The sequence below is a fragment of the Tricharina praecox genome (genome assembly GCF_024521635.1).
Source record: "Tricharina praecox strain CBS 144465 chromosome Unknown BZA05scaffold_14, whole genome shotgun sequence".
Classification (NCBI taxonomy): Eukaryota; Fungi; Ascomycota; class Pezizomycetes; order Pezizales; family Pyronemataceae; genus Tricharina; species Tricharina praecox.
In genome coordinates, this window is record NW_026250416.1 from 493,426 (window position 1) to 510,059 (window position 16,634).

At 53.8% G+C, this 16,634-nt stretch overlaps 3 protein-coding genes across 3 annotated transcripts; 1 reads left to right on the forward strand and 2 right to left on the reverse strand.

Moving 5' to 3' along the window:
• Positions 1-2,633: 2,633 nt before the first annotated feature.
• Positions 2,634-4,163, reverse strand: BZA05DRAFT_338297 (uncharacterized protein; the record flags this gene model as incomplete). Its single annotated transcript, XM_051480886.1, has 1 exon — positions 2,634-4,163. One exon carries the CDS (start codon positions 4,161-4,163, stop codon positions 2,634-2,636), a length of 1,530 nt encoding a protein of 509 aa, XP_051338927.1.
• A 2,339-nt stretch (positions 4,164-6,502) lies between these two features.
• BZA05DRAFT_436704 (uncharacterized protein) lies at positions 6,503-7,779 on the forward strand (the record flags this gene model as incomplete). The annotated part of the gene is made up of 3 exons (XM_051486419.1): positions 6,503-6,912; positions 7,297-7,564; positions 7,694-7,779. Coding segments are annotated over exons 1-3 (555 nt in total), but the record flags the coding sequence as incomplete, so codon positions are not given.
• A 7,642-nt stretch (positions 7,780-15,421) lies between these two features.
• On the reverse strand, positions 15,422-16,290 carry BZA05DRAFT_61629 (uncharacterized protein). The gene is made up of 3 exons (XM_051488495.1): positions 16,146-16,290; positions 15,868-16,091; positions 15,422-15,806 (listed from the first exon to the last, which is right to left on the reverse strand). The coding sequence occupies exons 2-3, from the start codon at positions 16,088-16,090 to the stop codon at positions 15,547-15,549; spliced, it is 483 nt and encodes a 160-aa protein (XP_051338929.1). The 5' UTR covers position 16,091; positions 16,146-16,290; the 3' UTR covers positions 15,422-15,546.
• Positions 16,291-16,634: the final 344 nt, after the last annotated feature.

The window sequence follows — 16,634 nt, forward strand, 5'->3', positions numbered from 1 at the left end:
AAGTTCACAAGTTCGCAGCCCACCCAGCATGGCCATGCACGCAACCAACATCGAGGGCTGGGCTGGAACTACCACGGCATAGAGTAGAGTGTAAGGGTAAGTGCTGCCTCACCAGGTTTTCCCCACAACTTAGTCACATCCACTCACTCATTTCATTGTACCTGGCTTAGTGGGCTCCTAATATAGACTAGTGCTTATAATTCGTAATGGTGGTGAGGCACCACTTATTGGCAGCTCCTGGTACATGCGCATTCCATCTGCAGCCTACATGCGATCGGCGATAAACCTCCGTATGGGAGCACAACACCCAATCGTTATGTGTTTTTGTTTGTTTTGTTTAATCGGTAGAGGAATTGCTTGCGGCCTAAGTACCGGTGGATCATGGCAATATATGTACGCCACTGTCCAACCCTACGTTCATCGAGCGGCCCCGGTGTGGCTCGATGTGGCTTGCCCTATAGGCTACGCCCGCCATGGCCCGTAGGCTGCCCCGAAGATATATGAGCGCACTACAGAAATAAAGCTAGGAAAGAATAGTCTGCTCCTCACCCCACCAGACGCCTCGCATCCTGCCTCTTCGTCAGGGTATGCCATGAACACGAACGAAGGTGTGGCGAGGAACATTCAACAGCGGAAGTGGTCTGGGTCCTCGACCTCAGCGGCGTCCTGCTCCTCCTCTCGAGTCTCGCCTCAGCTCCGCCTCCCTCTCTTCCCGCTCGGCGCACCCTGAGCTCGCCCTCGAACACCTCACTCGCTGCATCTTCCCCAACGACCTGAAGCCTCTGACATCCATCCGTCTGCCCACATCAGTGCCACATCATGACCTGGAGGCTGGCAGCACCGCTCGTCTGCTTGAGCTCCCAGCTTGCCCCTTCTTGCCCCTCTAGGCTCCCCGTCTCCCCGTCTCCCCGTCTCCCCGTCTCCCCGTCTCCCCGTCTGCTTCCGGACCTGTGCCCAGTGTTTTGGATTTTCTGCTGTGCTGGGCCCTGCTGGCTCTTCAATTCGAATTTCGGGTCAGCACTTGAATACCTACCGAGCGTAACCTAGGTATACCCGGGTCTGGAGCTGGGTATTGTAGCAGCACCATGGTCTATCCGTAGCGGGCGTCTGGGCGGCTCGTGAGTCGTCGTCTACTGGACCGGAGGTACTAGAGGTACTGGCCCGCGAGACAGTGTACAGTATTCACTTCAGCTGGTAAATACTAAAACCTCGAGACCAGGCGCTCAAATATTCGAGGCCATGGCCAGGCTGGGATCGGGTCCAGTCTCTGCCATCTGCCCATCTGCCCATCTGCCCAGCTTTTCTGCTTAACCAGTCCGGTACTTCTTCTTGCCAGTGACTTTCGCATCCGCCATGCCGATGCTTTTGCTTCCTTCCACTTAGTGTCAACTTTCCGTGCTGCCCCCCCTTAGGTAAGAGACGAGTGACGGAGGAGGTGGTGGTGGCAGCGGCCTGGTTGCGTACTGGTTCAGGTAGCGGGTGCCCTCCACTCCACTCCGCGAGCGAGCGGTGGGTTCGAGGTTATCGGCTGCCAGCTTGACCCATTCGTCTGGACTCTGCCTTCTCGTTCGCAGGGAGTTAGGGACCCCTTTAGGCTTTAGGCTTTGTGTGCCGCGCACCATCTGGTCTCAATGGTGATCTCAGGCTTGATGGCATACTCCTGGCCGGGGCCAGGCCATCGTCACCATCAGTCCAGCCAGCCAGCAAGCACTTTCCAAGCTCCAAGCCGAGTGACACGCCATGCAATCACCCCCCCTCCCGGCCCATCATCACCAAAAGAAGAAGAAAGTCCAAGATTTCAAAAATATCAACGATTGTGATGTATTTATTTATTTGATTTCTTTATTTTATTTGAATTTTGTCTGAAAGAAGTTTCCATGTTCTCAGGATGCACATATGCTTTGCCGCCCACGTCCATGTCCATGTCGTCCATGTAATCCATCCATCCATCAGGCGCCGCCGCCTCCCCCTCCGACCCGAGGCGTGCTTTGTCCCTATCCCTCCCCATCCAACCATCCAGCCCGCCCGTGTATATGATGCTTGCCAGCCAGTCCAGTGTAATGCATGTTCAATGCAATCCTCCAGCTCCCCCCCCCCTCCCCCAATGCCACCGAAAGTCGTTCGTCGTTCGTCAAAAAAAGTTAAGGAAAGTCGAGAAAAGGAAAACAAAGGAAACTCTCTCAATCATGAGCAACACCACAAACCACAAACCACAAACCACGAACCACGACAAAAAAAACAAACAATTCAACGAGTCCACGCCACCGATCCTTTCGCGCCCAGAACCACAAAAGAGAGAAAGATCAAAAAATGCAAACCCACCGGCCCAAACGCAAGGAAAAAGAGAAAAGGAAAAAACCAACACGAATCAAAGAAAAAACATATCAACACATGACAAGGAAAAGAGAAGGGGGGAAAAAAGGAAAAAGGGGGGAGGGGAACATAAGCACATGAACATAACCATCTCGAAAAAACCCGGCTTGCTGCACGGAGCCAAAAGACTCCGCCAGACTGATCCCAGGGGCCCGCGAGGGGGTGTTCTCTAACGTCATCAAACAGGGAAGAAAAATCGGTAAAATATAAAAAAACCGCCGCCAAAAAAAAGAACACTCGATGCATCGGGAATCCTGGCCTCAAAAGCCAATCTTTCTTCCTAGCCGCACCATGCCGATCCGAACCCAGACGATGAAGCCCAGCCATCTCTTCTTCAGCCCCACACGCTTCCGATCACCGCCGCTGTGGGGGTGGTCGTTGGCCGGCTCGGGAATCGAGATACCCCACTTCTTGCCAGTGGCGTTCTCGCCACGAATGCTCATGGATTGAGCTTTCGTGGTGAGTTGCGGAGAGCCCCGACCAGTGTAAACCTCGTCATCGTCGAGGAGATTGACGCGGTCCTTTTCCCGGTAACCGGGCTCCTCGACCTCGTCATCCCAGATAGTCCCGTTCGTTTGCGCGCTGGAACCGGAATTTCCGCGAATGCGATACGAGCTCGAGGAATTCCTCCGATCGCCATCCTTGGCCTCGGACCTTCTGCGCTTCTTCTCCCTCTTCTCCTCCTTCTTCTCCTCCTTCGCTTCCCATGCGATCCTGGCGGCCGTAACCGAGGCCGCGAACGTTGGCGACGCCTCGCGGCGCTTGTTCTCCTTCGAAGACACAAACTGGCGTCCTCGCGGCTTCTTGGTGCACACGGTGTCGAGCGAGTCGGCGGGAGACGCCGGGGTAGTCGGAGACAAAGTGGTTTGCGAACAAGGCGTTTGCTCGGGAAGGTCGTCAAGGCTGGGGGTGGTGGTTAATCGCGGAGTCGAACGGCCATCGTAGTGCGTGTCGATCGTCGTGACACCACGTGCAGCTGCGGACGCGGCACTTCGGCTGGAGCCGGACAGTACTATGCGCCTGGTCGTCCACTCATCTTCAGACTCGGAGCTGGACTCATTGCTGGTTCCGTCGCGCGACAAGTCGGGTGTGTAAGCTCCTCGGCGGGGAACCTGTCGCTTGGGGTGGGCGAAAGGCTGAGTCGGGTTGGCGCCCGCGACTAGCGGAGAGCTCGCACTCGTCGTCGAAAGAGTCGAGATTGTGCGTGTGTGCCGTTTACGAGGATGCTTGGGGAACGCGGTTTCCAACAGATCCTCGTCGATACCACTGGACTCGTAGCCCGGCGAATCGTAGATTCCAAGCCCAACACCTCCCGGCAATCCTCCATCCGATCGCGACAGATCCAACGAGTTGTTCCTGCTGACCGACACCTTCTTGAGCAAAGGCTTGATCTTGTTTTTCGACTTGATGGGAGCTGCTTTGAACATGTCGACTGGCGGCGGCGACCCCGGTCCAGAGAAGAACCCCTCGTCAAACATCTCGTCTGGGATCTCCTCGGGTGTCTTGTGGCCCGAGCGCGCCCGCTTGTGCAAACGACCCGTAACGTACTGTGCAGCTGCCAAACCAGCGTTCACTCGAGGAGACGCCGACGCTACTGTGGAAACGGAGGAAGCTCCGTTAGGCCAGTACGAGGTGTGTTGAGTCGAAGCGGACGAAGAGGTGTAATAACCGCCCGTCGAAGCCGACGAGCGAGGAGTAGCGTTGACTGTAGGCGAGGTCACTGAAGTCGGAGTTATGGCGTTCGGATGCCGTGGGGGGTGGTAGTTGTGTATCGGTATCGCAGAAGTCATTGTAGGGGGGAGGGGTTGTGATTTTTGGTTGTGCGGGGGGGTGATGATGGTGGCGGCGGGGTGTGGATGCGAAGTACGCTTTGTCTAGCTGGTGGTCTACGCGGCGAAAGGTGGGGTTGGTGGAAGTAGAGTTGACGCGAGGGGGTAAGTTAACAAAGGTTGAGAAGAGGGGTGGTGGTGGAAGGTTTTGATCCCGTGGGTGGTAATGTTGAGGCGGAGTAAGGTAGGGATTCCGTTGATGATGTGAATGATGATGAAGTGGAAGGCGTTCGACCAGACAGCCAAGGCGATATGGTGACGACGAATAGGCGGAATATTCTCAACCTTGGATCGTCCGTTGTTTTTTTATTTGCCGGGAAGCACCCTAAGAGAGAAGTACCTGCTTTTGCGTCGTCGATCCCCGCACTTTGAGATGGAGGGGGGAGAGCCTATGCGATGGCAGCGACGAGGTAGAATGTAACGAGTACGGTTGTGGTGGGGGAAGGTAGTGGTGGTAGTAGAGTAGTGACCTCGACGACGTGACTTGGAGTCTGCTTTCTTGCTCGTGGCAACGGGGGAAGCGACAGTGAAAGCGTCGCGAATAAATTCACAATAATCGATACCTGGAAAATGTGATGGTCGAGTAAGAAACTGATGCTCCCAGCGAACAAACGAACAGCAGCAGCAACAGCAGCAACAGCAACAACCCGTGATGTAACAACACACACACTCGGATAGTGAAGATATAGAGAGTGTATGAGTGAGTGAGAGTGAGAGTGAGAGTGAGAGAGGGGAACACGAAGACAATGGTGATAGTGATAGTGATAGTGTAGAAGGAGGTGGCGGGTGTGGGTAGATACAAGTAGGGTACTCCAACACATGAGCTGGGTGGATGTGCTCCCGGGTTGTTTAAAACAAAAAAACAAAAAGGGAGAAAGAGAGGCTCACGGAAATGGTTTCATTCACTTTCAGACTCAGCACGCCCGGAACGGAAGTGGGACTGTCGAAGTGAAAGGGCCCTGCCTGTTTGTCTTGCTTCCGCCGAACTCTCGGGCCCGCGGTGATTTTATTGAAGGTAGTGGAAGGAAGTAGTAGGTATGAAGGTAGTACGGTAGCAAGGTGAAGGTAAAAGTAGTAGTAGTTGGCACTCTGGGGTGCTCTGGGTACTCTAGGTGTGGTCTGGGTACGGGTACTCTAGGTACTTTGGGGACTCTGGGTACTAAGGCGAGTTAATCACACACACACTCACACGCACATGCACACCGTCTCTCCGTCAGCGGTCGTCCGTCCTCGTCCTCGCCCTTGGTCCCTCTCGTAAGTTTTACGAGGCCCCCCCGACCGACAGCCCGTTCCGTATCGAGTCAAGGTTCCCACGATTTGAATTTGATGGATTTTGCGGAGATGGGTGTTGGTTCTGGTGCTGGTTCTGGAGCTGGGCGGGTGGGATTGGCTGGGCGGACCGGGGTATGGGAGAAGGTGTGTGTGTGCTTTGTTCCTTTGCTGGCAGGGGTTTAATTTCTATTCGGATCGTGGCGCGCCCGGATCTCAGCCACGCTTCTGGGAGGAGCAGGAGCCTGCAATGATGATGGCGGGCTTGTCCAGGAGAGTCCTTTTTTCCTTTTTATTTTTTCTATCGAGGGACAGACTTTTGGCCACCAGAGCTGAACTTAATCTGACCACGACACGCACAAGCGTGAGCTGAAATATTCCCCATGATTCGGAAGTCCCGATGGGCGGGGAACTGGCTGCCATGATAACGATGACGGAGGGGGGGGGAGAGAGGCAAAGTGCAGACGGACAGGAAGAAAGAAAGAAGCCATGAAAGAGGGGAGAATGATGAGGAGTGGAGGGGAGAGAGAAGGGAAGAGGGGTGCACCGACCGCTGGCAGAATCCGCACGCCAAAAAAACAAAAACCAATCTAAATGTCGTCGAACGAGAGTGGGAAAGATGATAGCAGTAGCAGTGGTAGTGTACTCTAGAGTATCCGGCTGCTCTGCGGTCTACTTCGGATCCAAGTAGCCGTCGCTGTTCTGGGTTACCTCTGTACCTACACCCAGGTTTCCGGAAATCAAGGGCTCGAATTGGTGAGAGTTCCTATTCCGATATGAGTACCGAGTCCGATTTGACGGTTCGCGTCCGGGCTGGGGCTGGGTTGAAGGGCTGGGGTCGTTGGGGTTCGTAGAAGGTCGTAAAGGTCGTAAAGGTCGTAGAAGGCACTCTAGGTTGAGGGGCGGAGGGGGGCGTGTCGAGATGAGTGGGCTGAACGAGAAGGCGCCGGGATAGCAAAAGCCCCGCCTTTCTGATCTGCGGTGGTGGTTGTTGATGCGTTGTTGAGGGATATGGCGATGATGGTGATGGTGGAGTGGTGGAGTTGTGGAGTGGTGGTTGTGATTGTTGGGGTGGAGGTGGAGGTGGTGGTGGTGGTGGTGGTGGTAGTGGTGGTGGTGGTGGTGGTTGTTGTTATTGTTAACGTTACAATAGCATTCCCAATACGCACCGATAAGGGATGGCGGGCGACAGATCGATCAGATGTATTCGGGTGAAAAGAGAGGAAGGGGAAAAGAAAGATGAGGCCGGTCGTGGTTACATATGGGTATCTAAGTGGGGACAAGTCTCGAGAGAAAGAGAGGGGATTAGCGAAGAAGGACAACGCAGGCAAGAATAACCATGGAGACGGGCGCTCGCGCGATAGTTGCTCTCTTTCTCCGCTCTGCTCTCGTCGCCTCTCCTCTCCTCGCCGCCGCCGACTCCTCGTTACTCTCCAATCGAGTATGTTCTTGCCGCTCGCTCGCCGCAGTCCATACTTACGATGCAGTTGCTTCGTTCCGCAGCGGCATGGATCGCGAGTACCTAGAGTAGGGTCGGGAGACCTCTCACCTGCTCTAGTGAGGCCCCCCCGAACGCATGGGCACAGCACAGTACATACATTATGTACAATTCAGCACCGGCATCAGCAGCAGCAGCTGAGGCAAGCAAGCACGCAACCACAGCGACAGCGACAACACAGCTCGGGCACTCCAGGGCAAAATAGCAAAACAGCAAAACACATCAATTCATCGCAGCAGCCGCCGGTCGGAATCCTTCTGACTAATCAGAGCCGATGAGCGGATGCCGCGTGCGTGATGCTAATGCTTGTGCTAATGCTAATGATAGTATTGGTGGTGGTGCTTGTTTGCCTCAGCAGTCCGCCTCCTCCTCGGCACGCCGCCGCCCGGTCCTGTCGCTGGTGTTTGTTTTGGCCCCGGGGCGTTCGCTGTCACTGCTGTGTCTGCCGTGTCTTTCCTGTCCTTCATGTCTCTCATGCCATTGCGGCGAATGCCAATTCGCAGCGCGGGAGTTTGCCCATTCGTTCGAACTTCGGCCGCTGGGCTGCGGACAATTGGGGAGATGTCGTTGGACATGTTCCGCAGCGACGACGCCGGTATGTGTGTAGAGTACGCAGGTAAGGTAACCATGATACGGTATGTATCGTATGTACCGGCTGTTCGGACGTTCGAGAGAAAGAGAGACAGGCAGACGGGGTTTGATACATTACTAACTATTACCATAGTACTCGACGGTATCCTCCAGAGTCCAAAGTCCACATGAAGAGAAAAGCCCAAGGAAAAAAACCGGTGGGGATGGGGGAATGGAGATGGAAAAATAAAAACCCCCGTTACTTTTCTTCTTTTTTCTTTTTTTCTTTTCTGCTGCTGCTGCTGCTGCTGCTGGCCGCTCTGATTCTGCTCCGAACCACACCCATCAAATCGTCTCGCTGATGAGTTTTTTTTTTATCTGCAGAGACTCTCACATCCCCCTCCCTCCAGTGCCTCCACCCCCGAATCCAGTAAGTGGGGGTCGATTCGGCACAGAGGGGGGATGTGTTGATTGGGGGGAGGGGGGCGTGATGAACCAGCACCAAGCACCAGCACAAGCACCAGCACCAAGCACCAGCAGCTGGCAGCTACTGCAAGGTCCCGCAGAACAGACACACGAGACAGACAGAGAGACAGCCACACCACCACTTCACGGTCCACCACCACCACCAGCAACAAGGAGAATCACCAGGCCGGGCCACCACCACACTCACACTCACACTCACGCTTCCCCCGGAACATATCACGGTTCGACGGTTCGAGGGGAGTTGGGAGTTGGGAGTTGGGAGTTAGGAGCTCGGTGTAGTGTGCATCGTCGTTCAACTCGCACTCGTGCCTTTGTAGAGGGTACTCGTCCTAGGAGACGTTGCCAACGCTTCGCTACACCTCACTTTCGCACTTCCACCGCCCCGCCGCGCCCCGCGCCGCCGCCCGCCCGCCGCCCGGCCATGTCTATGTATAATGGTATGGTGGCCGCCACCTACAAGAGGTAGCGTGACAGGGGGTATCGAGCTCGAAAACAGCCCCTCATCGCCAGCCGCAATTCCATCACCCAGAATAAAAAAAATTATTTTTCCTCTGCTATAGGATAGAGGAACATGTGTAGAACACCGCTACAGAGCCTGATTTTAATTTGGTGTGGTGGTGGTGGAGTAATTACGCTTTGAAAAATTCAACTTTTGTTAGGCGGGGATATATTTGCGCTGCATGCGCTAACGGTTTTGGTACGCATCTATACTCCATCAGGAAATACTAGTGATGATTTCATATGCTGACTAATACTCTTGGCATACCGCTATCTTCTATTGGATATTCGAGTGATATCCTGTGCTTCCTTGCGTAGAAGGCGCTACCTCTTTAAAGTGGCCGCCACTATACGAGAGCAACAAACCCTTTGCTCGCTCGCTCGCTCTCACTCCCGACTCCCGAGCGCGGCACGGAGTGGGGCGGGGGCCAAACGCGTGGCAGAGCTGTGCTTTCGCCGAGCGCGCTAACCACTTAACGAGGCCCTCAAGTTCTATGGTAAGCCGCCTTGTCCTTGTCCTTGAAAACACGTCCGCTGTTACTGCTGCTGCTGCCGGCCGGCGGCCTGCGGCTGCTATCGAGCCTTGCACACCTTACGTTGCATTCCCTTCCGCCGCGTATGTATGGTACATACATGCTCTATGTGTGTATATGTGTGTGTGTATCTATAGTACTCGACATACCTGCCAGTAGATACCCATAGAAGATATGATATGTACTCGCGAGTACGGTATGGTATGTATGATATGTACTGCCCACATACATAAATGCTCTCCATGCACGTTCATCTCCTACATACACAGAATATGTATGTGACGGGTTTTGCGTGGTTGCGTGGTTGCGTGCTTGTCTCGTAGAAGGAAGTCCACGAGAAAGGCCGAGCAGGCAGGCAGGCAGGCAAGTCAGAGCCCGACCGAAGGGGACCGTAGAGTAGCAACTGTAGCTAGGCTAGCAACCAGAGGCTAGAGTCGAACAACAACATCAGCATCAGCATCACAGCAGCAACAACACACCTCAGCGAACGGGTACCCTAACTACCCTAACCACCCCAACTAACGTACTGGATCCTACCCGCACCGATCGGCCGGGGCAAGTAGAGGCGCGCGCGCCTATGTATGGTGATGGTGTATCTAGGCCCGTTCCGCACACGCTCCGCTTTCTCCGCACACACAGTCCGTCGCGCAGTCCGTCGCGCAGTCCGTCGCCCCGCCGGTGGTGGTGGTGGTTGAAGCTTCCCTTCCCTTCCCTTCCCTGCGCTTTTCTGCCCTGCCATGGACCGACTGCCATGGGCCATGGACTGCCAGATCGGTTGCAGACTTGCAGTTTCGGAAGCGAGCCGACCATCACCCGCCGAGCGAGCGGCACCACCGCACCACCGCACCACCGCACCACCGCATCCTCCAGGTTCGAAAGCTGGCGGGCGGATTGTGGGTTGTGGGAGAAAAGCATGACATGACGTGAACACGTTTTTCCTTCTTCCTCTTGCTTGGCCTTCTTGTTCTGCTTGTTCTTCTCGAGCTTTTACTTCTTTCCACATCGCATCGCATCGCAAGAATCGCGATTCGAGCTCGATTGATTGATTCGACGATCGAAGCCACGAACCCTCCCTTCCCCTTCCCCGCTTTTATGTACCTCCCCCCACTCCCACTCCCACTTTTCCACTTTCCACATGCCACATGCCACATGCCACATACATGCCAGCTTCCACCTGCCATCTGCCAGCTGTCTCATTCCCGTTCCATTCCCACGCCGCACCATCCTTCCCTTCCTTCCCCCCCCCCATCCTTCCTTCATTCCCCCCACGATGCGAGCGAGGAGATTTCCAATTTGCTGGGTCCGGTGTATCGGTCTGTCAGTCTGCCAGTCGCTCGCTCGGTCGGTTGGGCGGGGGTCACCCTGAGCAGCGACGAGCATCACCCTGAGCAGCGAGCATCATCATCATCATCATCATCATCATCATCATCATCATCAAGGTCAAGGTCAAGGAAAATAATCGCCGAGGAGCTGCCTAGGTAGGTTGGTAAAGTAGTCGCCGGAAGCTAGAAGCCGTCCAGAAGGAAATTTCGCGTTCCATTCCCGTTCCTTAATCCATTCCATCCATAATTCCGCTGCAATTCCGCTGCAATTCCGCTGCAATTTGCGTCAAGGACAGCACACCTTCCGTGAGGGGAGAAGAGCAGAGCAAAGCAAAGGAGTGGGGGAGGGGGTGGGGTAGTTATGCTAGTTGGGACATAGAAGGAGGAGCGGGAGGAGGAAGGGAAGGGAAGGGAAGGAAATGCAATCATCCAAGATCCACGACACCCACGACACACACACATGTCACACACACACGCGGACGGGAGGGAGGAGGGATTCTCGGGATTCGCAATTAAAACAATTGCAGATTGATTAGGTATCAAGAAGGTATGATTTCCATATGGAGATATATTTGTTTCCCGCTCGGTCCTCCGGTGGGCTTGGTGGGTGGGTGGCGATGATGGATGGAAGGAAGGATGTCCGCCCCCGGGGAGGGAGGGGGTCCTTGAAGGATGTTGGCGCGGTCGCGGGTGGAGGAACTAACCGCAGTGAGAGAAAAAGGCAAAGCGTGAAGTGTGAAGTGTGAAGTGTGGTGAGGTGAGCGCTCTGCTCTGCTCTGAGGGTGGACGATAGTTAATTAACCAGAGTAGAGTTAGTCTGGGTAGTCAACCCGCTCCTGTCCTGTCCTGTTCTGTTCGCGCGCCACTGCCAGCGAACACCTTTGGGAGGTCCGGGGGAGGCTTGTGCGTTCTTGCACTGGTCCTGGCACTGGTTTTGGCACTGGCACTGGTTCTCGCAATGGACCTCCTCCTCCTCCTCCTCTCGTTCGGGTTGGATGGACAGTTTCGGAAGTGCCAAAGTGGCGATCGAGCTCCCTTCGCTCCCTCGCTCGCGAGAAAAAAAACACACGCATGCATACATACCTAGAGTAGAGTGCATACGGTACCAAGAGTACTGTAAACAAGCCCGCGAATTCGAGCCCGAACCAGAATTGAACTGAACAGAACGGATCGCGAAATTTCCTTCCTTCCTTCCTCGTTCGCGCTCAATGCACGCTGAACTGAAGTGTGGGGTTCCCCCCAATCGCCCCCCCCCCCCCCCCCCCCCCCCCCCTCCCCCCCACACACACATACATACAGGCGCCTGCACTGTGCATGCACGACAGCGACAGCGACCGCCGCCGTCGTTCCGTAGAGTACGGTACGGTATGGGAATAGGAATAGAAACATCAGTATGTAGAGTAGGTAGGCCGGTATTCCACGGTTGTTTCCGGGGAGGTTGGGGGGATGGGCAATGGGGGGATGATGGAGGGTTGTTGGTTGGTTGACTTGGTTGGTTGGTCGTTAAACGCCCAAACGTGCCCGGGGTGCGAGGGTGCGAGGGATGGGATGGGATCGATGGATTTAGATGTGGAGGTGGATGTGGATTTTGGGGGCGACCGAACGTATCCGGCACATGGGCCCATGAAGGCGGGGGGTAGGAGCGAGGAGAGTATGTAAGGCTGAGAGAGTGCTGGTGGTGGACCGTGGTGGTTACTGTGTATAGTAGCTGTGTCTGTATACAGTGACGGCTGATGACGGCTGAGTGCTGGGTGCTGGGTGCTGGGTGCTGAGTTCTGTGCCGAGTGCTGTGCTGAAAATACCTCCCGCCCGCTTCCAGGCTTCCCCCCCCCCGCGTACTCCAGAGTAGAATGTGTAGAGTCGCGAGAGCGCTCGTCGCGAAAAGTGGCACGAGTAAGCGAGCCACCTCCTCCCTATGACCTGGGTATGATCGTGGATTCGTGGTATCATTATGATGTGATCTTTTTTTGTACTCCACCTAGGCATTCGACGGATCATGGATTCATGGAAGAGAGCGGAAATCCTGCATGCAGTACCAGTGCGGTACGGTACGGTATCTAGAGTATGTACGACAGTGCGAGGGCTGATTGACGGCCAATGACGCGAGCGGGAGGGAGCGGCGCGGGGAGGGGGAGGGGGGGAGGGGGTGATTGCCGCTGCATTCCGGAGATGAAGGATGGACTCGTCGGCTGTTTGTTTCGGCACGCGGCGGGGAGGGGGAGGCGTATCGCGTGGCATGGGAGGTCACTCGTGTAGGTACTTGCCCGGCACCGATAGACACTGGCCGAAGGTGAGCTGACCGACGTATGTACCGTCGCAAAGAAAGGAGTGATTGGAGTGCGCGCGTAAAGAAATGTGCAGGCCCGCGGTGTGGTCACTGGTTCCTGCGGGCCTGCGGCAATCTTCTGGAAACGCCGCGGCCCGCTTGTAGAGTATGAGTAGAAATGCATCGGCACTGGCGATGCAATGCAATGCTGTTTCGTGTAGTCTGAAACTTCTGAATGGGTGGAAACCGGTGGTTAACTACATGCGAGGATACCTATTAATATGCACTCGTCAACTCGCCTATTTGGTCTTCCATCTACATACACTTGGAAGTTGGAAGTTGGAAGTTGGCCCCGTGACTTGGAACTTGGAACTTGGAAGGCTATCGACTTTGGCGCAATCCTAGGTGGTTGGTTCATCGTATTGCATTCGGCCGTTCTCGATCACGACCAGCTGTACATACCTGGTACATACCTTATTGAGTAATGTACTAAAGCCGGAAGCCTTATGTAGGCCTTAATAAGCCTAAGATATAAAACAATCCTCGTATAAGCCAGCTCCTCCTCTTTCTAACAGTTCCTCTTCCTCTTTCGAACAGCTCCTCCTCTCGCTAATGGCTCCTCCTCTTCTTTTCCTCTTTCTCCTCTCCCTCCTCTTGCTGCTTGTGCCGTATCGACGGCGAGGAGCAGTAAGTTAGCAGGACGCAGTACTACTAATTCGCAGCGCAGCAAGGGCTACATCCAGGGCGAGGAGCAGTAGGGGTCATAGTATGGTGAGTGGGGGACGGTATGGGAATGGAGGAGGGCTGACTAGGGAGCGGGGAAGGAGAGTAGTTTAGGTATATAAGGGTACGGAACAAGTGATAGTCATAGTCAAGTGAAGAACATCGATAAGTGATACGCATTGCAAGAGATAAGGCTTGTCGCAGAAGAGATCATTAAGGAATCCTTATGAGTGTATAAGCCTTACTAACCCTTATTTGTCAAAATTCTTTACAGAGCCCATATGGAACCCTTATGAGCTTCTAAGGCGAACCGGCCAGTAGGCGTTTCAGAAGGTTTACGAGTCAGAACTAATTTTCACTGCACTCGGGATTGTGGAAGCCATATTCAACAATATGAGCTGGAATTCGAAAACCCTGACTAAGCCTTCTTTTATGAAAATACTTGTTGGGGGAAAATACTATTATTAGTAAAATCTGCGCATGATTGTTGTGTCAAAATCGCCCTCATATATAGCTGCCATAAGGCTTTTGACTTTAGTACACGGCTCAATATGGTAGATCGACGTCTCCTGAGGCTTCACACCCCGAACGCGAATCCCTTGAGTCCAAAGCGGCCTGGTACAGAACAGAGCCCAGACGTAAACCGGAAGTATAAACAAAAGTATACCAGAACTATGTACTCTAGCTGGCACCTCGAGCTCCTTGCTCGACCAAGAGAAAGAGAACAGAATTGGTTGGCTGCAGGACGGGGCCATAGTTAGAGGTAAATTCCCAGTTCGCCTCCAAGTTCCCCTCGTCATTGTCTTTCGTTGGTTCGTCACATTGCATTCGATCGTTTCCAATGGTGGGAAAGCTATCAGACGTAAACTGGAAATATGTAAATCGGAATTACTCAAGCTGGCACGGCGGCACCTCCTTGCTCGACCAAGAGAACAAAGTTGGTTGGCTGCGTGACGGGGCAGGGGCCACAAAGGTAAATTCACAGTTCACCTTCCAAGTTTCCCCTCGCCATTGTCTTTTTGGGTTCGTCACATTGCATTCGACCGTTTCCAATCAGTGGTGGGAAAGTGCCTAGCTTTATTAGAGTGTGCTATTTACCGATTCCCGTCTCTCCCAGTCCTGTCGCGGTTTCTTCCCCGAGAAGGCAGTAGGCATTCCTTCGGCCCCGGAATCCCGGAGTGCCCTTAACCCCGGCTCCGCCCTCCCGCTGTCATCGACACTCGATAGTGCTGGCTCGTTTGAGGGTTGACTCTTGAGTGAGCAGTGAAACGTGACCGAAAGATCCAGTGATACCAGAGTATATACCTTATGTATTGTACATACCATTCCCCAAAATCTAGAGTAGAGTAGGGTACTAAACCCCACAACCACTGTCGTAAGCACTCTTCGGAGCCTCAGCCTTCAGGCGCTCGCTGATGTTTCCCCACCCATCAACCCTATCCGACGTGACGGACTGGGAGTCTGGGAACCCGCTCGCTCCCTGTAGGCTGCAGAGTACAGTCCATCTGACATGGCGTGATGGAGCGGCAATGAAGCTTGCACTGCTGTGCGTGCGTGCGTAGGTACGTACGTAGGACCAGAGCACGCGGCCATCGGTGTAAGCTCAAGCTTTGTCCGTCCCGAAGTCGTCATCCTTCGCGCGCCTCCCCCAATCAAAGCCTCGCCCTCACCCGTCGATATTCAATTGCGTAATGCTCTGACATGGTGTGTCAAATTGACGTTTCCCCCATAAGACTCGTATTTCCATGTCTGTCCCTTTGATGCCTCGACGAAGGTGAGTATCAACAGCAAAAAAAGGAAAAAAGATCGAATAGGTCCTCCGCTTCCCAGTAAACTAGCAAGAAAGAAACACAGAAGCACGTACATACGCAAGCAAATCAAAATATAAAATGCTGTTACGAAAACAGGAAAAAACAAACACGTCTTCATCCCCACGAACAAATATATGACGAGTGACAATCTATGAAATCGCCCACAGCAAAGTGCACATCAACTCCAAAGAAAAATAACACGGGAAGGGAATTGGAAACCAAACTTCAATCACAAGTTAAACGGAAATCGTTGGTAGAACTTCAATACTTCAATATTGACATGTAGCTTCGCCTTCCTTTTCTCCGATTTAACCTCCGTAGTGTCCCCGGCGCTGGGGAATCGAGCTGGCAGGCTCTATGACGACATTCTAATTCTGCGGTCCAGCATCCACGATGTCGACTATGCGGTGCAGTACGTACATCGGTGACTGGCAATCGGGAACTTCAGAGGACTCCATGACGACTTCCTCATTCACTGAGCCAGTATCCGCCGCGGTGATAGTATCTTCGACTTCCGCGACTGGCCTATACATGAATGGCAGCTTTCCGAAATTTGCTCTGACGTGGCCATATTGTGCCATGATGACGATCGGGAACAGCTGGCCAGAAAGTCCTTTGTGTGCGATACCTATTCATCCCATTCAGCACGGGTTAGAGCGATAGGTAGGACGATCGACTGATGGGCTCACACAGGTATGCGCCATTCTTCGTAAAGAAAAGATCCCCGTTTTTATCCACGCCACAACCAACCGTATCCCCAGTTCCATAAGGCTCGTTATAGCTCTCTCCCTCATCATTCTCCAGATATTTCTGCCCGTCATACCCATGGTATTGCCAAGTGCTTTCTTTCCGGTCAAGAGTTGCGTGGACATTATTAGCCCTCGGCCCCCTACAGAGTCCTAAGCCAGTCATCCTGCGTTTTGTCAGCCTTGCTTGTCCTTCTATATTGGGTGAGAGAGCTGCATACCTTTCAGTACTTATATATATCCGAATCTCGAAGTAGGTTGAGGCATTGAAAAGCTCATTCCCACTCGGAGAAGCAGAACTATTCTCAGAAAGTCGGCAAGGTAGAGGAGGAAATGGATGATCGGCTCGGCTTAGACAATAAGAAGCTTGATGTTCCTTGGAGATTCCCGGTTTAGGGCGGAGGGAGTCGAGACCACTATTCTCCACTCGGATATCTGGGCTTTTGTGCTTGGTACTCCAAGCTGTCGGTAAGAGTACGGTTTCCGGGTTGGTTGAGAGGTTCGAAGTTTCGATGATAACGTCGGTGCGATCCTGCAGAAACTCCCGTATCTCGTCTCGAGATTGTACGAGGTGCGCAACGGTCCAACCATGCACGTCCGTGTCGAAGATATCGGCCCCGGATAGCTTCCGAGCGCCTATGTACAATCTTCGTTGTTTCTTCGTCGGCTCCCAGCTGCTAAAGCGTTACAAATAGAGGTGTTCGCCCGTT